The sequence below is a fragment of the Triplophysa rosa genome, linkage group LG24 (genome assembly GCF_024868665.1).
Source record: "Triplophysa rosa linkage group LG24, Trosa_1v2, whole genome shotgun sequence".
In the NCBI taxonomy this organism is placed as follows: domain Eukaryota; kingdom Metazoa; phylum Chordata; class Actinopteri; order Cypriniformes; family Nemacheilidae; genus Triplophysa; species Triplophysa rosa.
Genome location: NC_079913.1, coordinates 964,796 through 990,825, shown reverse-complemented (window position 1 = coordinate 990,825; position 26,030 = coordinate 964,796). Strand labels below are relative to the sequence as shown.

Here is a 26,030-nt window from a genome sequence, read left to right as displayed (position 1 = left end):
GAGAGAGAGAGAGAGAGAGAGAGAGAGAGAGAGAGAGAGAGAGAGACTTTGACTTTTAAAACTCTTTTAATAATCAACATTCTTCACAGTTAACACAAACCAAAACTAAAACCAAAAATCACCAATTAAAACGTAACTCTCCAGTCTCATCTCTTACCACAAGAGCATCTTCCTCACTCCACCTCACATCAAAACAGTACATATTCTTTATTAACTTACAGTATGTGTATTCTACAGCAACTCGGAACTCCACTAGAGATTTAAACATTCCAAGCAAATCAGTACTCGCCCCTTCATTTTTACATGTGTGAGATTTTAAAATAGCCAACTTTGCCTGTCCCAGTAGAAAGTTACCAAGTGTACACTTTGTTTTCCATTCTTTCTTATACTTCACACCAAAAATAAACATATCCTTGGTAAACATAAAACCAAGTGAGAGAGAGAGGCAAGCAGACAGAAAGAAAGAAGAAAGGTAGACCAACGGAGAAAGAGATTGACAGACAGATAGAAAACATAAATGGCAGAACAAACAAGCAGAAAGAAAGAAAGAAAGAAAGAAAGAAAGAAAGAAAGAAAGAAAGAAAGAAAGAAAGAAAGAAAGAAAGAAAGAAAGAAAGAAAGAAAGAAAGAAAGAAAGAAAGAAAGAAAGAAAGAAAGAAAGAAAGAAAGAAAGAAAGAAAGAAAGAAAGAAAGACAGACAGACAGACAGACAGGGAGAAAGACAGACAGAAAGAACAAACTAATTGAAGAAAAGGTAAACAGAAAGAAAGAACGAACAAATATAAAGACAGAAAGGTAGACGGACACAGACAGAGAGACTGACAGACAGAAAGACCGAAAAAAAAACTAGAAAGTATCTAGAAAGACAGACAGAACGAATAAATGAAAAAATAATTAATAAATAGTAGGAAAGAAATGGAGACAGACAGAAAAAAGACAGAAAAAAGAAAGAATATGCTGACTCATGGGCGTTGAAATAATGTAAAAGGTCAGGGTGGGGGTCAACCAAATTTGAACCCTCAGTTAAAATTGTTGCTACACTCTTTTTTTATTTGCTTAATTTGAGTTTCACACTTCCCTGAAAATGTATGCGTAGTTCCTGCCAAAATACTTGACTAATAATACTGTATATGTTAATTATCCTCTAGTGCAGTGGTCACCAACCCTGCTCCTGGAGATCGAACGTCCTGCAGACTGCAGCTCCAACCCTGCTTCAGCACACCTGTCTGTCATGATCAAGCAACCTGAACACCTTGATTAGACAGTTCAGGTGTGTTTGATTGGGGTTGGAGCTGAAATCTTCAGGACGGTCGATCTCCAGGAGCAGGGTTGGTGACCACTGCTCTAGTGTGATGAAATAAATATTGTACTGTTTAAACATCACATGTTAATTCAATATCATTGTATTTTGGTAGTAACAGTTAAAACTACCTGTTTTTCACAAGCTGCTTGACAGAGCTGTCTCGTAGGATGGATCGGAAGTATTTCCTATAGTCTCAGACGTTTTGTCCAGTGCTGTGGGAGGCTTGTGTGACCCGTGTGTCAGCGGTCTCATTGGCTCGTGGTTGTCATGGGGATGATCTTGGCCGAGGTGCCCGTGGAAGGAGTGATTTTGCCCTCTGAGCAGGTGCTTCGCATCTTCCTCGAGCTCGGAGAGAAACAGCGCGTGCCTCATTAGAGATTCCGAATCTAATTACACTTATCTACGTCCTCATCTCTTTCCTCACAAAATCTCAGGAATCATCTACATCCCCTCTGCCACATCCACAGAAAAGGAAAGCGGTGATCCGGCGTGGGGTGAGGAGGGGGGTGATGGTGGCAGTCTTTGATCTGATAGAAGGGCCCCTGCAGGGATAGAGAACTGGGATGGTGCCAGAACCCTCTTGGCTGACAGTCTTCTCTGCTGGTTGGCAGCTTGAAGGCTTTGGTGATTAATTCTACCGGGACGATGAAAGCGGCTCTAGCCGGCGGCTCCGTGCCTCAGAAGACCAGGGACATGGTCTAAACCCGGCCCAGCGTAGACCAGACCGGCCGTGTCTTCCCTGTCTGGCCAGCTGCCCATCTGCCTGCCTGCCTGCTGCCTCAGGACCGACCACAGCAGGTGATGGACCAGAGAGGAGAGAGAGAGAGAGAGAGATGGAGGGGGTGGAAGGCACTCTGATCCACACTGAACAAGCTTTCTTTTTGTTTCTCTGCTTCTGTCTCTCCTGTTTTATTAGGTAGCATCTTTTATGTTGTGTCACTATGCCACGATAACCCCCGGACACGGTACAGCACCCTTTTTGAAATGGTGAGCTGAGCGAGAGAGAGAGAGAGAGGATTTGTGATAGACGCAGAGGTGGGAAAAGAGATGCAAAGGACGCACAGATGAAACACACAGTCATATTTCTCGACCAGTCCACTAACTGCGGTTTAGAGACTCATAAGGTGTGATGTCTTCACCTGGCTGGTGAGTTATAGTGTGACTTGTGTTCAGTATGATCACAGCTCCACCCCTTGTGCAAGCTCTTCCTCGACGGAAGGGGCCAGGGATGGATTCTGGGATAGCATGCAGATTTGAATGTATGTATGCAGGAGGGCATCACGTGTGCATGCTTGTGTATACGACCTTGATTCAGTTTTGTTGAAAATTTAATTTAAGCTGTAGCTGTATTTGTCATCTAAAATAATAACTAGAGTGTCAATGGGGGAAAACTATTAAACTAAATGTTTAATAAAAACAAAATATATAATATTATTCGATTTTTGCAAAAAACAAAATATTAATAATGAATGTTATTAATTAATTTAATAAATATACTTTTATAAATATAATATTTATTTACTATATTTATTTATTTGTTTTATTTATTATAAATATTTATGTTTTTACTTATATCTTTTTTATTTTAAATAATTGGTTTTGCAATCAATTTCTCAAACTCTCAGTTTTGTAAAACCAACAGATGAACATAAATAGTAATAATTTAAGAACAAATAAATAATTCATTGATTAAATTCACCTTTAAAACAATGTCTTTTTTACCAGATCTCCCTTGCATTACTTGCTTATAACAGTGCTTTTCAGAGTTGCATAACTCATAATTAATAATATATCAAATTAAAACTTTGTACTATAGTGTTAGTTTTAGTTGCCTACAGCTCACTTGTTTGTGTGTCCACTGTACCACAAAGACCCACTCCAGTGATCTTTTTACATGTATTCTTATTTATCATGTGCGATTTTTTTTTCTTGTAAAGTGGTCCCTTCCACTTCTTTCCAAATGGTCAATGTCATAATTTTTCAAACCCTTGAAGCATGTACTGCTGCTTATTAATCTTTTTATGAGTAGATGCTTGTTTCAGATGTATTTAATCCTGCTCAGTTTCCAGGTTTGAGTCACAACGGTCAGATTGATCATAAATCATGTTCATGTCCAAAAGAATCATGATAGCTAGGATAGGCACAATCAAATTCAGGGTCAGATGTTTAATTTAGACAGTTCTGTTGCGTACCTGTTTGTCGACCGTTCAGCTGTCTTGGATTTCCAAAGGCCGGCAAATAACTCCATAAAACATGGGTTGTGAACATTAAAACTGATCTGGCCCCTTAAAATAGTATGAGACGTCACAGCCTTGTTTTCTTCACTGTCAAACTTAGACATGACATGTACTCTGAATCCAATTGATCGGGAAATATTGTTATGCTGTGCTTGTGTGTGCGTGCTTGAGTGTCGAGTCCACCTGGATTACGTCTCTGTGTGTTTACAAGGGTGGTCTGGAGGCAGAATGACTGTACACCTCATTTCCTCAGTGTGTGTGTGTTAGGTAATACAGTGGACATGGGTCTTGTTATGGTCCAATGAACAGTGAGGACAGCGCTGCCTTGCAGCTGGTCCGTAGGCCAGCAGTCGCTGTTGTGAGATAGAGAGAGCGAGAGAGAGAGAGAGAGAGAGAGAGAGAGAGAGACTCTCACTGTTCTTCATGAATATCTCTCACTCTGCAAAGGAAATACCAGATTAAAGCTACATTACTTTCAGGCCTGTTTCTTCCTCCCGCCTCGCTCGCTTTCTGCATCTTTCCGACTCTCTCTCCATCTCCGTCGCCTTTTCTTCACAACTTTCCTGTTCCCAAAGGCACCCCCTCATTTTCTCTTTTGCCCTTTTCCTGCCCTCGGTCTTTCCTTCTGGTATTTATTTCTGTTCTCACTATGCCCCCCACACACACATACTCTCTCCTGGGTGTAACATTGTTGGCAGTGTGTGCGAGAGGCATCAGCCAGGGCTGTAAGCGTATCCTGTGGGAGATCGGTTTTCAGCTGTGTGTGTGTATGCATGCCACGATCGCGCTTTCTTTTCTTTCTATCGCTCGCTGTGCGTCCGTGGGGCGGCAGGGAGTTTTTTCACCTGCTGTAGGGACTGGCTGCCGGGTCTTAGAGCAGCTTTAGGGTGGGCGTGGAGAACACTGCTAATGTTTCTGCGTGCAGCCTGGCTTTAGCCACTGCGCTCAATGTCCTGTCTGTACCGAGTCTGTGCGGCTCCACACACGCACGCACACACACACACACACACACACACACACACACACGCACGCACACACACACACACACACACACACACACACACACACACACACACACACACACACACACACACACACACACACACAGCCACGGGGGCCCGTCAATGATTAATAGCTTCTCCCTGAGTGGCATCTTTGGAGGCCCCGAGAGAGAAAGAGGCAAAACAAGAGCTCTGTTTTCCTCCCGGCTCTGCTATCTTCCTGTTCTGTGAGAGAGAGTTCACTCTCAATCCATTTCAGAAAGATAGATTAAAAAAAGACAAGGACACAATGTTTGTGTCTGGGTGGGGTGGGGGGGAGGTTCTAACTACATTGTGGGGACGAAATGGAAACAGCTTGATAGAGGGGAAATGAGGAAACATACTAAGGCTGCGTTTCTGAAAAGTTTCACGTACACATGACAGCGTTATCAAAGCGGATCGAGGAAAACGGATAAAAACGCTGTAGTATGCACGCCAGGCCAGTGGATGGCGATGTTGTTGTGTAAAGAAACAGGGCGTGCCTTGGCACATGCAAGCATATAAGCCAAAAGTGCTTTTTAATACCGTTGGTGGACGTATATGTGTGTTTAAAGTCTGGCGAATGTAAATAGTGTCTCTCCGCTGGTCTTATCGGTGCAGAAAATCCACATTTTGCTGGAAAAACGATAATACATAGTCGAGCATCGAGAGCTCACAGTACCGGAAGCAGCCATATTGTTTTGGCTATACTCGCGCGACTGAGCGCGTAATACGCGTAATACGCATGCGCGTGACGTCACCGTTCAGAAAGTTCCGTCTTGCAGTTTAGATGGAAACGAAAACTTTGAGACCCGTTTTCAAAAGTTTGCGTTTTCAGTCCCCCAAAACGCCGTTTCCGTCTAAACGAAGGGCTAAAACGCATAAAAAGTAGTGATGGCGAGATGAAGCCTCAGAGTGTAAAACAGGCAGATACATTACAGATGTGCCTGATGTGGTCTGTGATGCACTGTATTTTGCGCCAGTTAAGGCTTAGAAATAACGGTGAAGGAAAAAAAATCAATTTCTACATAGACTCATCTATTTATATGAATATAATGTGTATTTTCTGGTGGTATATAATATAATTATTGTATTTACATTTATGCATTTGGCAGACGCTTTTATCCAAAGCGACTTACATTGCATTATCCTATACATTTATACATAGGTATGTGCAATCCCCTGGGATCGAACCCACAACCTTGCGTTGTTAAGCAATGCTCTTACCGCTTCAGACGTCATCTATGACGTCATTGGTCTAAAGCGATACAAGCCTCGATACGCGCTTCACTGAAAGCTTCCAGGATTTCTCGACACACGCTCCGAAGCCTCGGCTCAGTACGTAACATCACTAATAAAAAGTTTTCAGTTGAAAACAGCGTCGTATAAACGGCCTCTAAATTTTGTCTTTAAATGTACAAATGCAAATTGTTTGGTTTATGGGTGGGGGTAGAGAATAGCATAGTTCAGTTTGGAAAGTCCCAACCATGACCAAAAAAAAGTGTGTGTTTGTGTACGTTATCATGAGAAATTAGGTCCATTAGACCACATTGAAATGCTGGGATTTAATCTGGATTTGTTTTGAAAAGTTTTAGGATTGTTTTAGGACTGAAATAAAGTTTAAGGATTCAAGACATGTTAAATATTAGTGTTATTATAGTAAATAAATGAAATTAACACATTAATAAAAACATAGCAACCTTCTAAACTTGTAAACATGTAAATGTTTACTTTTAATTAAACATTTCACTCAAAATGTTAGGATAATATTATATTTTGCAATAAAAATAAATACATAAATAATAGAAAAGAAAGCATTTTCATTCATGGTCTAGACGTTTAGACCCTGCTGTGTTTTCAAAAGTAAGAAAGGTATTTTTGTTCCGTGTCAGAATTAAAGTTTGTAGTCTGAACCAAAGTCAGAGTCTGTTTTTCAAAGTCAGCTTGTAATGAACTCACCAACTCTGACACTTTCTGTATTTCATCAGGTCCAAAGCCCAGCGTAATGCACTCGGAAACATGAAAGGCTCTTTCATGCTTTTATGCAAGTTTTATTAGGGCTGAAGCACCACGGCTTTTCAAGTCACCCAGGATGAGACCTATATGCAAAAATAAGTAGATAATGATTGGAATGATCTAATTCTCGTCTCAATATGGTGTAAAGTGACTGTGTGAATATCCTCAATGATGTGTCAACAGCACATGGATTATATGAGACCGTGAGCCAATTTGATTAGAGTAAAATTACAATGAGCGCTGGAGCGTAATGGACGTCCTCTGCATTGGAAGATCTGTAAAAATCGTTGACTAGTAAAAATCAGCATGTTGTATTATAAATACTCACCCACATGAATTTGGTGGAAAGTTCTTCATTTGACTATCAGCTTTGTTTGAAAAAATCTTAGACTTTAAGCTTTGAATTTGTTGAAACTAATTTTTTTAATTGGTGAAGACATCTAGATTGAAGCGTTATGTATTTTTTTATACATTATATTTCTTCTAGAAATATAAAAATAAATACCAATTGAAAATAAAAGAATAATAGGAGTTAGCAAATTTTGATGACGTGACCAAGGATGAATATGAATATTTTCGAATATTTTCTGTTTTATAGCAAAGAGAAAGAAGTTGTAGAGATGCAAATTATTTGTATTATTTCACTTCGCAAGATGTAAACACTGGTCCAGAAGCACTTCCTGTTCCATTTTTTTATTCATTTTTTATCTTGCGTATATATTTAAATGTTAAAAATATTTTAAAACATTTTGCTTTGGTTATAAATGTTCTGATGGTTGTATTTTGATCAAACGTTTGTGTATGGTTCTAAAACTGAAACAGGTAGTTTTTCTGGACCAGCTTGGTTTAAGTCTTCCGAAGTGGTCATATACATATATATATATATATATATATATATATATATATATATTGAATATATATAATTCTGACATTTGAACAGATTTTTTGTATGTTAAAGCATGTGAGTCTGTAAACACATTGTGAGAAACCGCTAAATTATGCTGAAGTACAGTTTAATATTGTGTTTGTAGTAGGGTATTAATGAAGACTCTGAGCAGAAGGGTTTGCAGTTAAAGGCGAGGAAAATGTTCGAGAGGCCCCAGGTGTGAGACAGTTCAGACAAGTCTCCTACTCCTGGAGACAGGCTGTGAGACCAGAGAGAGAGAGGGAGGGACGTGTGGAGGAGTGGGGCCAGGAGGTGAAAGCAGAGCTGGAATTTGTACGGTATGCAGAGAATGATGGGATTTTTCCTGCTGGGCAGCTGAGAGCTCCTGCACTGCTGAGCATTGACCAGCACACACTCTCTCTCTCTCTATCACACACATACACATCCTATCCCTCACATATAACTCGCTCTATACTCCCTCACACCGTCTCTCTCTCTCACAAGAGACAGTGTGTGTTCTTGCTCTTTTAGTTTGTAGTATCTATTCCAATTTGAGTGCACCTTATTGGCATGACAAAAACTCGATTCGTTTTGCCAGAGCATGTGGAGCATAGCTGTTTGCAAAGAAAATAGTGCGAAAGCAACATACACGTAGCTTTTACCCCTCTCTCCCTTTTATTTTTACTCTTCCGGACGATTAAAACATTCAGTGCATTCTTCTTTGTTTTCTGTTCTCCTCATTCTTTTTCTTCACGGTGCTTCTTCCCCCGACTCTCTCACACCCCCCCATCACTCTCGCTGTGATCCTCCGGTCGCTGGCACGCTTCCAGTGCCTGACAGTCACAAGATTATTTCATTTATTTGCTTGTTTTTTCACCCATTTCCAGTCTTTTTCTGTCTGTTTGCTTTCGTATCCCTCTGTTTTGGAAGCGTTGTTGAGAATGAATGCATCGGTCATGAGCAGTGCTTCCTTTTGGTTGTGTGAAGATAAAGAATGTGATGTCTACTTTGGAGGTCATGAGGGATGTATTTGTCTTTCTGTTTTGCGTTAAGATGGCGGCAGAGGCACGAGAATGTTGATTATACCTTAAATTGCATTATTATACCCATACTGTATATACTGTATATTTGTTCTTTGTATTTTTGTGCTAATGGAGTATTATGTAAACTAAACCAGATACAATTGTTAACAGCAATTGTTTACTTTGTCTACTGTAACTCAACTAGAGCGTGGCAGCAACGCCAGAGTCATTGTTCGGATGTTCTTTGTCACTTTGAAGAAAAAGCATCTGCATTAATGTGAATATGTGGCCCACTTTCTTTTGCCGTCTTCTCTCTCTTTTTCTGGACAGGTCATACATTAGGGTTACGGGAGCCTTTTTTTCATTCTTTTGTCTGCGGTAACTTTTGAGAAATTCTTGGCTCGACTCCCCCCCCCACCCGCTTCCCTGAATGAGAAACTGTCCGTTTAATTGGGTGTGATCTCGTATGCAAAGCTGCTTTCACTTATTGCACTCAGGTCTTACCCTTTAAATATGGATAAGATGGTTGGAGAAAAAAAGCCCAGGGTCTTCTGCAGTCAGTCTGTATGCTTTGAATTAAAGCCAGACACACTGGGTTTGTCCTATATCATTTTTTCGAACCGTGATATATGTATTTTCTTCATCATAGTGCAGGAGATTTACACATAAAAAATGATTGTTTTTTCTTCGTTAACGCTCTCTAAAGCATAGCGGCGAATATCACAGGAGTCAGAAACAGAGGAGCAGTGAATATTCTTTTTCAGAATCACTTAACATTCATAAACAAAACACATCTGCAATCATGTCAGCTTAAATCGTAAGAGGCACATTTAGAGAGAGAGAGGGAGAGAGGTCAAAGGAGATAGTTGGTGGAATGTTAACACTTGTATGTAAGTGTGTGTGTTGGTGTATGTTTAAAGGAGTCTTATAAAAAACAAGTCAATAGAATTATAGGACACAGGTTTTCACATACACAGCTGTTTCTTTCTTCATACTAAATTGTGCACAATAAAACGGACCATTTATTGAGTAAAAAGGGCCCAGTTCGTTTTCGTGTAGATTTTAAGTGGTCAGATTGATGTTCAGGTATAGCTTCATAATGGCTCATTTATCGTAGGGACTCCAGCGGCCATGTGAATTCCCACCTCAGCTACATTTAATTGAAGTCTCGTGTCATCGCCGTGGTAACACGAGCGGGTGGATGTTACTGAAATGTACGAACATTAGTTCCCTAATAAGGTCACTCCAGATCAACCTCTATCTCTCTCCTTCTCTCTGGCTCCATCCGCACTTACAGACACAAACAGCCATTTTTTGTCACTAGTGTATTTGACTGCTAGCATGTTTTTGACATCATATTAAGAAATACAATTGGTCTTTACTTTAAATGCGTGTCTTCATAATCCATATTCTGATACACCAACAGATAAAAATCAGCACAATACAGAGTTTCCAGTTCCTGTCTTGGAATTGACACAGAGCTGAAAAGAGAGCGAGGAAGATTGATCGAGAGAGCTCATGAGAAAGAGAGAAAATAGAACGACAGGCAGCATTCTCTGGCCTTGTGTCTGTCGAAGCGAATGGACCATGTGACAGGACATGTCGCGTTGAGTGACAAAGCAAAAAAAGAGAGAAGTGGCAGCACAAAAGTAAAACACTATCCACTGTTTCCCAGCATCCACTGCAGCGAGCGGGCGAGTGTGAGAGAGAGAGGAAGCGGGAGGAAGAACAGATGGAAAAAGTAGAAAACGTTAAAAAAACAGAAGGTTATATGCAAGTTGATTTGTGAAGGTGTTGCACACAAGTTTATGTGAGGAAATACTCAAATAAATATGTAAAATGTTCAGATGGAGGTGGAATTAGAAAGGGTTAGAGAAAAGGACAGAGATGTCAGAAATGTAAAACAGAGTACAGATTTGGTGAGAAAGAGAGAAAGGATGGATGAAGGGGGAGGCAGAGAACGAATACTTTGCATACCGCATGGCGATAACGTCAGACATTTCCCCGGCTGACTCGGACTGCTGCCTCGAGGCAGACACAAGCTGTGCCTCTCCATGTCACACTTAGAGCCTCTAAATCTCAGAGCGAGAGAGAGAGAGAGAGAGAGAGAGAGAGAGAGAGAGCATGGCATTTTACAGTGGGCTGAGAGAAAAGGGAAGAGATGGACGGCTGCCACAAAGTGAGACGGAGAAAAGGCAGGATGGAGAAAGAGAGGAAATGAGGTGCAGGAATGGGCTCAGTGCTGCCCAGTGTACTGTATGTGGTTTCATATTCCTGCATCGCTTTCGGCTCTTTAGCACAGCACAAATGACCAAAAGCAATGCAGTCATCCTACAAAGCATTTATTTCAGGAACAGACGAACCGATTCTCCTTGGCCACTCGTCATTTACTCGCCCTCATGTTGTTCGAAACCTGTATGTGACTCTTTCCTATGTGGAACACAAAAAGAAGATATTTGGAAAAATGTCCCTTTGTGTCCATACAATGGAAGTCGTTGAGGTACAGTGCTGTTTGGTTACCAGCGTTCTTCAAAATATCTTCGTTTGTGTTCTGCAGAAGAAAAAAAGTCAAACCGGTTTGGAATGACGTGAGGGTGAGTAAATGATGAATTTTCACTTTTGGGTGAGCTATCGCTTTGTTTCAGTGAATGCCAGCCCTACACCCCACACTTCCTGTTAGCCGTAACGTACACTGTGTGTGTTCTTTTGAAAGCTAAAACAATGGTAGGTGACTTTTTGCTGACGTTACAGTTTGAGGTTAGCTACTCTTTGAGCTGCCAGGCCTTGTGCATTCAGCCCTGTGGGTTCTGCTCTGTTAATGTGCAGCTTCTTGTGCAGCTGTGTTCATTCATCTATATTCTATCCTGTTTTTAGATACAATTCCAGCACTGTTGTGTTTCACTCTTTGGGCTGAAAATGGTAACAGTCTGTAACTAAATTCTTTCTCACTTTCATGAATCTCCAACAGAAACGGAAGTTTTGCAGCTGTGCCACGGTGCAGTGATGGTATCGGATGGAAATACCACGGCAGGTGAAATCGGAAGTAGTGTTTTAAAATCTGTATTTACATCTTGTCAGGGCATTTTCAATCTTTTTGATTGTGTTTAGAACAGGATTCTGAACATTACTTATTCTCTGAGATATCTCACACATTCTGTCTTGCCTTTGAAAGAGAGAGAATTGAACATAGAGTTGAATCAGGCAAGATGAAGCTATAAGTGTTTATTCATTCCCTGCGCTCTCCTGTGTTTGTGTACTAGAGCGGGTATTGAGAGGTGGGCTCAGGAGAGCCCGGCACTAAACTTGATCAAACCGGTCTATTTGTCCTTAAAGCTCTAGAGACGTGCTTCACTTCCTGTTGAATAACACTGCCTTTTCCTAGTCTCTGAGAGAGCGAGAGAGAGAGATGTGAGATTTTGACACAAACTTTAATGTTTTTAAACATTTAATGCATAAAGAGAGAGAGAGAAAGAGAGAGAGAGGGGGGCAAAGAAGTCTGATATATTTAATAATAACAATGCTAGTGCCAGGATAGCTATTGCAAACACATGATTTTCAGTTCATATCAATACAGTTCCACCTTGTTATTACACACAAACCTATTGTATGGCTTCAGAAAAGATAGAAAAAAAGAGTACCCTTGTCATATAAACTACTGCAATTTTGTCTGTTGGAGTATATAGAACATAGTTATCATCATGGGTTAGTAATGACAGAGGTGTGAGTAAATGATGGGCAGACTGTTCATTTTATAGTTTTATCATTCAAATAAAGATCTTGTCATTCTTTTATATCCCTCAAAGCCATTTGTTTCTGTCACTCTGTGGATGCCTGTCATTAATCTGTGGTACGGCGGTAAAGCCAATTTCCTTGTTATGCCTATGATGCCATATTGGATCTACTTTGATTTATTTAATCCAGATTTGCCCGTTTTTTTTCCTATCTCACTCAGGATACATCTTTATTCCATTTCTCGACCAATAATTTGATCCAGCTTCAACCACGTTGAAGCCATGTTACAAATTCCATTAGATTTATAAATGCATTGGACCTACGGTGCTTTTTGTATATGTAGTGCTTGAAAGTTACCAAAACATTATGAATTGGACCTCTCGGGCGATTCCAAATGGCACTTTTAAAAATATATCCCCCCGTTGAGAGCGGCTAAACTGACTGCGTGGGGTTTGGCGATGGCGGACCGAGGCTGCCGTATGTGTGGAGTGGTTTTAGCTACAGTAGTATACTCTGTCATCCATCTCTCGTCTTGTTTCTTCCTTTTAGTCTCTCTTTCTCCTTTGAGTGGATTCTGTGCACCACACACCCATACCACCCACACTCTGTGCAACAACAAATCTCCTACTGTGAAGTCGGCCCGTAGCCCGGACTTTGAACACACACACTCATGTACTCGTCTATCAGCTCTTACCTTTAACATTACAAAGCCAAAAAATGTCTTGTGTTTTACACTGTGGTTTCCAAAGCATCCGCTTTCCTGATTCCCAAAAGCACTTTCCCTGCTATAGTTTTTTTGTATGTTTTTATTAAAGGTCCAGTGTGACATTTTTGGAGGATCTATTGACAGAAATGCAATATAATATACATAACTGTCTTTATAGGTGTATAAAGAATTTATATAATGAAGCTATTTCTATCTACGTACACCGTGGGTCCCCCAGCATGAAATTTGCCATTTGTTTCTACATTAGCCCTAAACGGACAGTACGTAAATACTAATTTCATACATATGTTATCTCCCTTGGCAAAGAAGCGAAAATGTGAATTCTCAACCACACCACTAGATGCCGCTAAATTTCATACACTGCACCATCAAGCTACAAGTGGGTTATATGATGTTTGAGGGCACAAAAGCATTCAAGTTTTATTTTATTAAACAAATGTATGAAGCATAGTCCTTCCACTAGAAGATACAGTCACTGACGTGCGAACCAAAGTTTATGTTTTTTTAGGGATGTTTTTTTGTATAGCAATGTGAGCGGGTGCTTTGCATCACAACTGTAAATATAGTGTATATATTGTATATCTGAAATACTGCATTGACCAATCAGCAGCCAGAGCCGTATCTGTTTTGTAATGACATTTTATAACAGTCAATTTATATTCTCAACTTTAACAAAAGGTGTGCGTGCACAGCCTGACAATTTTAGGTTAAGGATTAACGTTAAAACGGGCCGGTTTAGAAGCAACAAAGCTTCCGCGCTGTTTTTTTCCTGAATTGTTTTTGTTGTGCGGTGTGGTTTTCAGTCTCGCGCTCAAGTTTCTTTCATGCACAGACCTCCTGCCTCCAGAGTGCTGCCGGAGAGCTGCATTTCACACCGTATGAAAGTAGATATGAACGTTTGGACCCGTCACCTAATACAATCTGAACAAAGGGGAAAAACTGGTGCAACACGAGCCGAATGCCATTTTTTTAAGGGAGCAATGAAGAAGGGCGAAAAAATAAGAGCGAGTTGATCGTTTACGTGTGTCTTACATGGAGAGAGTTTGCACACAGTCCCTAAGACGCACAGAAACAAGTTGGACAGAATAGCTCTGGCGTTTTCCTTCATTTCCCTACATTTTGCCTACAATTTGAAGTGTGTGGCTTTGTGTGCCTGTGCGAGGTGCAACTTTGCCGTTGTAAATTTGTTTCTCAGAACGCGTGTGAAGGGTGGGGCGAAAGGTGACAGATTGGGTCTCCTGCCTCCGGACCCTCTGTACTCACACTTCCAGCAGGGTCACATGACTCTGTCACAACCTCACCAGGGGAGAGCTGGCAAAGCAAACCAGTGCAAACCTGGACACGGCGCGCACACCCGTAGTCCGATCTAGCCGCCAGCCCTACCTTTTTCCGGTTACTTAAAAAAAGCAATTGACGTACAGTATGTGCAGTAAAACAGTTGTGTGTGGTACCAACTGCTCGTAAAAATGCCATATGGGCGTCATCCAGGCCGCAGTGTGAAAAGACTGCTGTGGATTAGCTCTAATGAGAGGTATGCTTAAACCTGACAGCCATGGGAGACAGTTAGCGTACACCGCAAAGTTAATTCCACTCTCTTTCTCAAACCTAAATGTCTCTATAAACCCACGAGACACTCGTCTTCACGAGCGAATCTCACGAAAACCATGTCCAGGTTACATCTTCCCCCTATAAAATACAAAGGAAAAATGTGAAACTATATTTTGACAATGACAATGCCTCTTTTTGACAATATGGGAACTAAACACCTCTCCGATTCTCATCATTGTAATACGTCTGGATAGTCTCATAATTCTCTAGTGTTGACTCTCATCCTCATGATTGTGTTACAATGATATTAAGTATACAGTTTTTATTATTTAACATTTCAATAATAAAAAAGGAGGATTAGTAACGATGAAAAATCACAATGCAAATATTTAGACATGAATAAATATTTAGACATGTATACGTATAAATGTCCTAAAAAGAACCTTTTTATCCTTCTGTCACAGTACATACTACTATTAATTCTGGGGTGACCTGAACATGTATTTGTGTTTTAAAACTTTGAATCTGAATTTGGGGCAGTCACAAAGCAATCTCTTAAACCTCCAGCACATGATTCCTATGCAAAAAATGTTAAGATTAAGGTTTTCTGTAGTGCAAACCACACAGAGAGAGAGAGTCTTAAACCTGACGTGTTTGTCCTGTGCAGAATTGACCAAGAGATTTCATTTTCCTGCTATTGTTCTGAACAGATAAACACAGCAATACCACACACAGAGAGGAAATACAGCACCTCGACGAAACTACAGCATCTCGCGTGTGCCATGTTTGCTAGAGGGTGCCAGTCTCCAAAAGTCAGACAGGGTTCTCCAACCACACCGCTTTTTCTAACACAGCGAAGTCAAACAGTGACTCACAAATTCCTCTCCATTTTCCAGGGATCTGTAGCCGGCAGAGCTTTCAGCCACCTTTTCTGAACTCTCAACCTTCTGCTTGGGCTAAATCACACATTTATTTCAGATCTGGCCATCAGACATTAAGCGACTTTAATCGGATGATGGGATCGTTTGATCTGTGCTTGAATTTTGGCTCTCCGAGCAAATCACGTGTGCCTTTTAAAAGTGCCTGCAACTTTAGACGAGAGCAAAATAACCCCCCCCTCACCCTTCTGGATCGGTCGAAAACTTCAAAGCGTCTTGACAGTAGCCCAGAGACACCTTCAACCACAGGTGCTGGAAGAGCCTTAACAGGTTGCCGCCAATGTTCCAACTGCTTTGTTCAAATGACCCTGTTGCCTGCTGTAAGAGCTATTTTATTCCTTCATATTTATTTTTAATTGCGTGAGATTTCTCCCAGGTTTAATCAATTCGTTTTTGATTTGCACCATGTCTTCTTGGCTTAGCAAAGTCATACACTAGTTTAGTTTTAATTTACTACTGTCAAATAATATCTTAAGTAATAACGGTCAAAGCATTTCATTATAAAACAGCAAGTTATATCTGACTTACACATGCTAACATGGCGCAAAAAGCATCTTAAATTTAGCTCAAGGGAAAGACAAAACATCTATGGCGCTAACCTTCAGATGGGCTTAAATTTTCTTTCCCTCTCTCATCAAGAGCCCAGCACCCCCGTTTAAATCCTCCACCCCTCCGGACGGTGGAGGGGAGCAAAGACTAAAGCTTAAATGCTTTGAATGATGGTGTGGAATGTTTAGAAGTGTCTGTTTGAGGAAGGGGGTGGGCTGCAGATTTTTTTTCCTTGGGGGAGGAATACTCCCGTGGGACAAACCCTGTCTCTCAGATCTGGTATGCGTGACTGAGCAAGAAGAAAAAAACGCCAAACCTGGCTTCTTAACTTAGGGAAACAATGGCAACTGTTGAGAGGATTTATCATTTTTGTGGGGCTTTAAATAATGAAGAGTACATGAAGTGCAGCATTACAGTCACCAAATTGAAATGATATCCTTTAAAATAAGTATATTATCCGATTGGATAAAGATGGCAAAAAGCCTAAATGCCATTTTAACACCCTAGCTGGTAAAATTAAAGAAAGCATCCATTTTGTTTCGCCTCATAAATAATGTAACGCACAAATGATGCAGTCCCTTATCACACAAATATCATTTCCATTATCTCCTAAAATGCTGAAAACTCAAATCCACTACATTGCCTTGCAATCAACAAAATAACCCCACGTATGTTTGCCACCTGGTGTCCTGCTGATAATGTATTATAACACGATCTGGATAATGCCTAAACATTATGACATTCATCAAGCATTAAAGGTACTAAAACAACACTTAATACATGAATTACAGCAAAAACCATGCCCCACCTTTCAACGAAATTGCACGCGTCTCATGTGTTTATTTATATAAATATCAACTTTAATGTTTTTACTGTAAGAATATAAAACATCTTAATTCGGGATTCTTTTTTACAAACACATTTACAGTACATTAGAACACAGTAGCTTCTCAGCAGGACTCAATACATGTTGCAGGTCGATACATCATGTTACATATATAGGCCTGACACACATATTTTGCGTGTTACCCGAGAAAAAAAATCGATTGCGAACACGTCATTTCTATGCAACGTTGAATATTAATTCGTTTAAAACGGACACATTGTTTTAATAACGCCCGTATAGAAGGAGTTGTCGGTGAATTTCAAACAGGGTTTTTTTCTGGGACAAATTTCACTTCAATTTGAAGTACAACGCTCTGAATAACAGCCACGAATTAAACAATATCTGCTTACATAAGCATAAATACATTAGCAGAACCTCATTCCTCTTTCGAAGCAGGAATTAAAGGCTGTCAGGCCTGAACATTTGAGCTAAAATCAAAACTACAAGAGATTTGAAATAGAAAAAATTAGCGTACAAACCCAGTCTCTTCGCGTGTCTTTGCATAAACTCGTTTTGAGCCGCGCCAATCTTTACTTAAAACTCCTTTTGTTGGCTATTTGAAGGGAAATTACCAACGTTTGAATCCATCCATTCTTTCAGTCTTTTTGCTTTTCCCGAGCCAAAGACGAGATAATGGGGGAGGGGATTGGGTTTTTTCTAGGCACAAATTTTCATTCTTCTTAAGAATAACAATATATAATACATCTAACGAGGTAGCCAAAATATCGGATGCTTAAGGAGGAGGTTCAATATTGCGATCTGTTGAGTAAAAATAACTTTTTAGTGTTTCTTACACGGACTGGGTTGTTAATAATAACAACAACATCATCAATAACATGTATCACATTCATTATCTTTGCCAATGATTTTATTAGCCTCGCTCTACTGAACTCCAACTAGGACAGTATGAATGTTTGATTTTTATTATTAAAATAAAACTCCCCACCCACCCACTCGCCCCCTCCTCCTCCTCCTCCATCCCCCTCCCTCCAGAATCTCGTCAAGTTTCACCTCACTTTTTCGCTTTCAGTCATCTGCCAAAGGCCCAGGTTCAAAACTTTAAGGCAGGGGAGCTGCGTGATCCTCTCTAGTCCCCTTTTAGTGATTTTCGTACATCCATACAGATCGATGCCGGTCAGTTGAGTCAAGTGATCGGCGATGAGCTCCAGTCCTTTGTCTGTAATCCGCACGCATTGGCCGATGTTCAGCGTCCTCAGCTCGTGCATCTGGCGCACCATCCTGTTGATGCCATCGTCGCTGATGTGGCACGAGCACAACGACAGCGACTTGAGCTGGTAAAGGCCCTGGGCGATGTACGCCAAGCTCTGATCGCCTATTTTATCGCAAAAAGACATGTCGAGCCCAGAAAGTCTCAGCGTCCCCATGGCGAGGTGCATGATGCCCGTGTCGCTGATATTGTCGCATGAACGTAGATTAAGGCTCCATAGACTCGTCATGTGTGAGACGTGGATCATGCCGGCGTCTGAGATCCCCCCGCAGAAACTCAGGTTGAGCACTTTCAGCTTGGATAGGCCCTTAGAAATGTGCTTGAGGGACAAGTCCGTCAACTTTTGACAGTCCTGGAGGGTCAGGTACTCCAGACTGAGGCAGCCCTCCGCCGCGCTGCGGGTCATGCCGGCCAAATGTCCGATGCCCACATCTGACACATGCCGGCAGCTCCTCAGATTAAGACTTTTGAGTCTGTGCAAACCCCATGCGATGAGTAATAACCCCGTGTTGGTGATGTTGCTGCAGCCGCCCAGTTCCAGCACTTCCAAGTTTTTGAGATACTGGGCTATTCGACCCAAACTGGAGTCCGTGATCTGTTTACAAAGGCTCAGATTGAGCACTCTGAGGGAAGGGATCTCCTGCACGAACGCGTGACCCAGGCCGTTATCCGTTAAGTTATAGCAGCCGCTCAGATTCAAGCTTTCGATGTTAGGCATCCCCTGGATAACGTAGCTGAGGCTGCGCCGCAGGCTGAGGATCTGCACCCGCCTGATGCCCCGCGCCTGAAGGCTGGGAAACAGAGACGGGTTCGCCCGCCTCAGATGCAGCTTGGCTTCCACCCCCCTCCACACGGACTTGTGGTAGGACGCGTCCCTCCACGCCGTGCACACTTGGGCCACCCTGCCTTTGTCCCTCACGTCCAAGTAGCTGAAAATCATGGCCAATATCTCCGGAAAGAGGCATGAGATGTGCGTCTCCATCTTCCGCGCGCGCGCTTCTAGAAAGCAAACGGCGGCAAACCCCCACCAAGCGACGCGGAAAACAGCCCCCCCGGGAGACAAAAAGGCTTTTAAAAGAACTCAACTCGCTTTCTTTTCACATTTAACTGCGTAGCTCGGTCAACTCCGTCCCACGTGATCCGTTCGGTGGCGCACTAAGGGTTCAAATCGGTGAAAAAAAGCCTCAAAAAACAAGCTTGATCCGGGGGGAACGCTGGCGGTCAGTCAGCGCTGCTGCCCGTTTGGCGCTCGGATAATAGTCTTCGCTCAACCCGGGGATCAAGACGGTCGTACATTTTCAAAAGACGCGTAAAACGGCAACAAACCACAGGAGAAAATAAATTCAGTCCGATTCGATCGCTATCAGATTAAAGAGCGAGGTTTCGCTTTGCGTTTGTGCTCCGCTCGCTCTCATTGCCAAGCCGAGGGGCTTCCTGCTGCCTTTGTCTGATCTTTTCAAACTGACTTGGCAGGGCCGCCAGCACAGAGCGGCCGCGGGGGGAGGCGCATATTTAAACCCCTTAAAACAAGCGAAGTTAATAAAGGACCGCCTGAAACTTGTTTGTCAGCACTACAGAGAGCTTTACGTATTATAGTTATTTGTGTTTAGTTTTCTTCAAAACTGTCATGTAAGATATGCGTGTTGTGTGTGTTTGCTCTCCCCCTTTTTGAACCCTGAGTGGTTTGGCCCAACTCAGCTGGAACAGTGAGAATAGTTCCCCTGGAAACCAACTTCTTACAATTCAGTTCACTTTACCCTTAACCCTTCAGCTACCGAGTCAGATGGTGATGTGTTTCGTAGCTGTTATTTTAATTTTCCTCTTCAGAGTCAACTTAGTCGACATTTTCTGTGACTGTAGAGAAAAAATAATGCGAATGTTTTGTAATCATAATAAAACCATTTTAAATAGAGGTATTTAGTACATTTCAATATTGTAAAACATTCCTTTATATTACATAATTCGTTTAGATTAATAGTGACATGAATCATGTATGATGTTTTAGTTTTGATCCTGCTAAATGTGTCGAATTCTTTTTTTAATTTATAATAATTTATTATTGTTATCATTATTATTCTCTGACATGTTCATTTGTGTTATTACCAAAGTTACATAATGAATTACTGTTCTTGTCCACTTGATTACCTAAAAAACAGTTCATTATAACCCAAATGAAAATCTGTGTAATGTTAAGCTTAACAACCGCCCTGTGAAAAGAGTTTGTTGTCTCCTTCAGTCTTACGTAAGGCACCTTTTGCGTATTTACCCGTCTTTGGGCCTCAGGCCCCCCTTCTGTGGGAGCTTTGGCATTGTTAACCGATATGACTGAGCGTTTGCAGAAGGTACTGGAGTGTAGCCGTAAGAAAGAGGAAAAAAGGAGCACACAAAGGTTTGTGTTTGCAAAAGAAAAATGCAGTACAGCACAACTGACAGCAGAAGTCCAACGTTCCACCCGCCCTGCCTCAGTTCTGTCTCTCTCTCTCTCTCTCTCTCTCTCTCTCTCTCTCTCTCTCTCTCTCTCTCTCTCTCTCTCTCGCTGTCTCTGTGTGTGTGTGTGTGTGTGTGTGTGTGTGTGTGTGTGTGTGTGTGTGTGTGTGTGTGTGTGTCTTTCTTTCTGTCTCTCTATCTTCTCTCCACTTCACCACACGTCTCTCCCTCTCTTCAGTAAATGTCACTTCTTTCTTCCCCCTCCTCCTCCTTCACTGATTCATTTGTGTAATTAACACATTTTGTATCCAGTTATTCGCAGTCCTTGGTTGTTGGAAGCCAACAGAAGTTGACCATGTTTACTTTATTAATATAATAATAATAATAGCACGTTCCTGGTCTGCATATGCAATGATGCACATTTTTCCAATCTTTAATTTGAGTTGAAATGTATTTTATCGGCATGAGTGTTCACTAGTTACAATATTTCAAAAGCATTATACAACCAAACCAAGTAGTGACATGAAATATACAAATCACTATACACAACAACAAATAAGTTGGTAATAAAATAAGATGTTATTATATAGATTATTAAAATTGTATATTAAGGTAAATATTAGGTCACACTTTTCTATATATCTGCGCATTATTGCCCTTTCACTGATGTGAGTGCTTCTATTGTTTGCCTCATTTGCAAGTCGCTTTGGATAAAAGCGTCTGCTAAATTATTAAATGTAAATATTTGACTATCCCATTTTTCTGAGAAAGTAGGTAAATAGATGCAAATGCTATTTCACATTGACAGGCAAGTCATAGTGGGCCGATGCGCGCTGAGCCCCGATGCCCAGCGTGCAGTGGGGTGAGAGGTCTGTGACAGCGCCCCTCTCCCCGGCTCCTCCAGCCGGCCTCACCGCCAGAGCGAAGGGCCGCTCCAGAACCACACTGCTGTGAGTCAGAGGCACTCAAAGCAGGCCCGCAGAGCCAAAAGCAGGACTCAAGCTGCTCCTGGAAATAGGCAGAGAGAGGGAGGAGGGGACGAGTGATGGAGAGAGAAAGCGAGAACAGAAAAGGGAGGGGTGTGATTTATAAAGCAGGAGAAAGCTAACAATTAAAAAAGACGCACTCGCCACAGAGAGATGCAACTATTAATTTTACAGTTTATGATCATTCAGGCTGAATTAAAGCGGGTGTAAGCAAAACACACACACACACACACACACACACAACAACAGGAAGAACATTGCGATCCAGACCCCCCCAAAAAAGAGAAGACAGGCAAACGATTAAAGAAAGTGAAAACGTAGCCGGGAGACAGCGAGAACTGGAAGGACAAGTGCTACATGCAAATGCGAAGGTGTTGTAGGATTTAGCAAAAAATGTGTCATGTGATTTGATGTGCTGATTCAGGAGGGGGGGTAATTGGATAATTGCATGCCACAGAACTGCGCTGATAACTGCGCTTGGGGCACCCGTTTCCTAGGAGACGTAGGCATGTGTCAACATGCTGTTGAAAGCTGACACCTCATGAATAGATTTTAGGCTACTTTGTAGTTTCTCTCCCTCGCTCTCCTCCTTCACGGATTCATGTATGACTCCAATCTGCTTTTTTGTTTTGCAAGCCGTGGCAGTTCGAGGAAAGGCTCTGGCAGCTGTAACTTGCACAAACCTCGCATACACGCAGGCTGCTGAATGGGCTTTTCATGAAATCAGACAACAGTTTCAGCTACGGCAGGGGAAACCACATTGCTCTATTCAAATCAGGTCGAATCTCCCCAGGAGCTGTACCCCCGTTGCGGTACTACAGGGGAAACAGTGGGAAGTCGATGCTTTCTGCGCTTCTGTGAAGAACAGGCAGTGATGTAATACTCTACACCATTGTAATGTTAATATCGCAGTTAAAAATGAATAATTGCCTATAGTTTCTCATAACATCTTTATCGTTTGATTTAATTGCGCTGATCTTGCATGAATTTTCTTCAAAGGAGCAGCTTGGGAAAATGAAAATGCTGTCAGTATTTATTCACCCTCATTTCTTGGTCTTTAAGATAAGATTTTAATCATTTTTTATCCTCTTTACAATGATAGCAATCATTGTGGTCAAGCACCAATAATATCAAAATAATGATGTAATAAACAACATCTTATCAAAAAACAAACAACATAGTAGGGAAAAAAGAACTGTAGACGGTTTCAGCGGCAACAACATAAACGTGATGTGGCCCAAACTTAGACCTCCACAAAGAATCAGAAACTGTTGAGGGGTTTTAATTTAATAAATATACAATGAAATGTGAATACACTGTAAATTCATTTGAATATCAATTCAATTTAATACGAATCTTATTGTCTGTAAAGACATTCCATTGCATTGCATAGCCATTATTTACAGCTTATAGTTTCTTTAAATGTACCTTTCTCCTTCATCTCTCTTCTTTCTCATCGTCTTGTTTTTCATGTCTGTTTTCTCAGTCATTCCTCACTCTCTTATTCTGTCTCTCTCTCTCTCTCTCTCTGCCTGGAGCCCACAGCCAGGTGAGGCCCCTCCAGAGAATAATTACAACCTGAAACAGAGATCGGAGCCCCGCGGCACTCACCATCAAAGCAGTCGCTGGGAACAGCCCCAGCTAATGTGGTGGAGGAGAGGGGCACTGTCAGGGCAGAAAGCTGTGGGTTCCAAACACCAAACTCTCTCTCGTAGCATGACCAACAATAACAGGCCATTTGCCAACCCAATGGTCACGTTGCTCACCTGGGACCTTTGGGAAGTTAAAAAAGAGAGGGTTAAAGAAAGCAAGAAGAGAGAGGGTTGGCCAAATTAGTCTGCTGCATGCCGGGCCTGGAAAGAGGGAGGCAGGGAGGAACCAGAAACACATTGAAAAGCGTTCTACAAACAACGGTGTGACTCAAGGGCAGGTTCTGGCTGCAGAATTTATACACACCAGCCACCCAGCTAGTAAAGCCTACAGGGGCTTTGAGACCAAGTACCAGGAGAAGTCAGACGTCACACCCACGAGGAAAAGTTGGCACTCGCGAGTTTGAGGGGTGATGTCATGAGACGAGAAAGGGTCCTGCTTTACTGTACTTCCAGTCTTTGGGAATTCTGTAAGTCCTGAAAGTGAGATTGATGTTGTTAACATTTGTGCATAGCCTATGTGCTTCTGTCCTGTTGGCTGTGTGTCGAATCTATTATCAGTTTCTAAGCTATCATAATTCTGTGATGCAACCATTTTATCTGCAATGCATTTAAACTAGAAGTTGACTTTAGCAGCTTAGCTAAACCACTAAAACAGCTTAATAAAAAAGTAGTCAAGCCCTTAACCAACGATCAATGATTGTATCTGTCATGTGACATATTTCTGACTGAAACTCCAAACTAATTGTTTGAATGTAATATTGCTTCACGCAAATACTTTTTATGACCACGCAAATCACAAATATGCTGTTCACAGATCTATTCGACCAGTGGTGCCGAAGCTGTATGCTTGCATGTTAACACATAGCAAAAAAAATCTGAAAAACAGCTGTGAAAATAAAGCTAATAAAAGGAGTTAAAAGTAAAGCAACTGCATCAATTAGGAAACAAGTACAAAACAAGTGTTATTAAGAAGAAATAATGCCTCAAAACTGTCTATACAAACAAACACATTTAAAAAAGACACAGTTGAGCAGCTTAGCCATTAAAAAAACCATGTGAAAGCAAGAAAAACATAATTGTAACCCAGTTGCGATGTGGGAAAAGACTTGGTGGTTAGATGAGGCCAAGATAGAGCTTTTAACCAGAATTCAAACCAATATGTGTGGTGTAAATCTAACGCTACCCACACCTCCGAGACACAAAGCCTACTGTGAAGTATGCTGGTAATAACATCATGTTGTCTGGCTGTTTTCTTATCAGCAGGGACTGGGCGGCTTGTTAAAATACAAGAATGAATGGGTGGTGCGAAATACAGAGGCATACTGCAAGAGATCTGCAAAATCTGAGTTTCAATCTGCAAAAACTTTAGAAAACTTCCAGTGATTGTAAACAGAAGATTATATGAGCAACGTTACAGCTTTGTTGTTTTTAAAATAACGCCACTTAGCATTTATCGACTCGTATGTGCCACAATTCTGCCAAGAAGGATCAAAAATCATTCCTGAAAAGTAGGCCAAACTGGTACATACTTGCCCCAAAGCTGCAAAATGATGCGAGTTGTGCAAACACTTTTTTATCATTTCCATACTTTTGGGGCTGGTTATTTTATGGTAAAGACAATATCACGGTTATTTTGAGTTTTTGGAGAACATTATTTTGCTAAATTAGAGATTGCTTTAGAAGTCTAAATGCTATTGTAAGGCACTGTATATCTGCGTGTGCTGGTTTATTTTCGGTTCATCTCGCCATAGCTGTCGGGGAGTATCTCTTTTAGAGAGTGTTGATTGTGGAGAAGAAAGCCAAGCTGTTTGTCTCAGCGCTGGGACTCGGAGACAGCCGTACGCTGACAGCACACCGCACAGCTGTGCTGCCCTCATAATCACAATAATGAAAACCTAAATAATTGATACGTTCTCTCAGAAAACGTGTCGTTTGCATTTGAATTAAACATGACAAGGTGTGTTGTGTTTGAAAACGAAAAACGAAGTTCTAGGCATAAAGGGCAGGAAGCGCAGAACATGAAAGCGGGGATTAGCATTGTGCCACTGATGTGCTGACCTGCAAGTCTGGTCTGGTCTCTCTCCGCTTTCTGCACGGTCCTACTTTCCCCCATACACCGTTCTGACTCTCTCCCATCCCACGCCGTGCTCATCCACTTCAGGAAAGTGGGCTGTGCTCTTGTCCCGAGGGGTTGATCCGATACAGGTCAGGTTAATCAATCCAGAGGGAGTGAGTGGCTGTGCTGGGAGTTTTAATCAGGCCGAGACTTTGGAGACTCCGACCTCTCCACCCTCCAGCTGCCGGCTTCCAGCCAGCATGTTTGTATGTGTGGTCACGTTTAAGGACTTGTCTCTCTCTCTCTCTCTCTTCTCTCTCTCTCTCTCTCTCTCTCTCTCTCTCCCTCTCTCTCTCTCTCTCTCTCTCTCTCTCTCTCTCTCTCTCTCTCTCTCTGCATGTGTGCCTGTATAAGCAGCAACTCTGACACAGCATCAGAGTATGGTTGTCAGTCCTGTTTGCCATGCTACATCCGGTTCTTTTCACATACAGTTCAGCCACGGCTGTTTATTTTTCAGGGGTTTAAGAGTGAGTTTAGTCTATATATGTTGTGTGAATGGACACCGAGATATGACCCATATGTCATTTCTTTGCCATTGTATAGCTGCTGTCTATGATGTGAGATAAAACCTTCCTGCAGCATTTCTGAGGGCCGTTCGCTCTGTGGTCCCTGGATTGCGAGGAGAAGAAACAGTAGAGGCTTTCCAGGGCAGCTAAGGAGGACTGATGGGCAGCCAGCGGCCTGTCAGCTTGCCAGGACTGGAGTGGGCACTGTGCCCAGGCTGGCGACGGCCTCCAAGCTGCCCGTGGAGGGATCGA

General features: G+C 41.8%; 2 protein-coding genes and 1 long non-coding RNA gene across 9 annotated transcripts in view; 1 reads left to right on the top strand and 2 right to left on the bottom strand.

Annotated features, from left to right (window-relative positions):
• The window catches only part of wnt5b (wingless-type MMTV integration site family, member 5b), a 70,739-nt gene that overhangs the window by 27,559 nt on the left and 17,150 nt on the right, over positions 1 to 26,030 (top strand). Inside the window, exons 1-2 of one of the 7 annotated variants that reach the window (XM_057323936.1) lie at positions 7 to 1,627; positions 1,738 to 2,449. The exons of 2 other annotated variants lie outside the window; for them this stretch is intronic. The gene's annotated coding sequence lies outside the window, so the exon portion shown is untranslated. Of the gene's footprint in view, positions 1 to 6; positions 2,450 to 23,316; positions 23,624 to 26,030 lie in introns of those variants that run through there. 4 more of the 7 variants (XM_057323934.1, XM_057323937.1, XM_057323933.1 and 1 more) reach the window with 4 other exon arrangements.
• On the bottom strand, positions 17,825 to 19,561 carry fbxl14b (F-box and leucine-rich repeat protein 14b). The gene has a single exon (XM_057323931.1). The coding sequence runs from the start codon at positions 19,071 to 19,073 to the stop codon at positions 17,871 to 17,873; it is 1,203 nt and encodes a 400-aa protein (XP_057179914.1). The 5' UTR covers positions 19,074 to 19,561; the 3' UTR covers positions 17,825 to 17,870.
• LOC130547710 (uncharacterized) lies at positions 20,122 to 25,481 on the bottom strand. Its single transcript, XR_008961921.1, has 3 exons — positions 25,215 to 25,481; positions 23,116 to 23,277; positions 20,122 to 21,526 (listed from the first exon to the last, which is right to left on the bottom strand). It is a non-coding gene; the product is annotated as an uncharacterized LOC130547710 (long non-coding RNA).

Excerpts from the sequence above, each read along its gene's own strand:
- fbxl14b (XM_057323931.1), bottom strand. The coding sequence starts at position 19,073 with ATGGAGACGCACATCTCATGCCTCTTTCCGGAGATATTGGCCATGATT.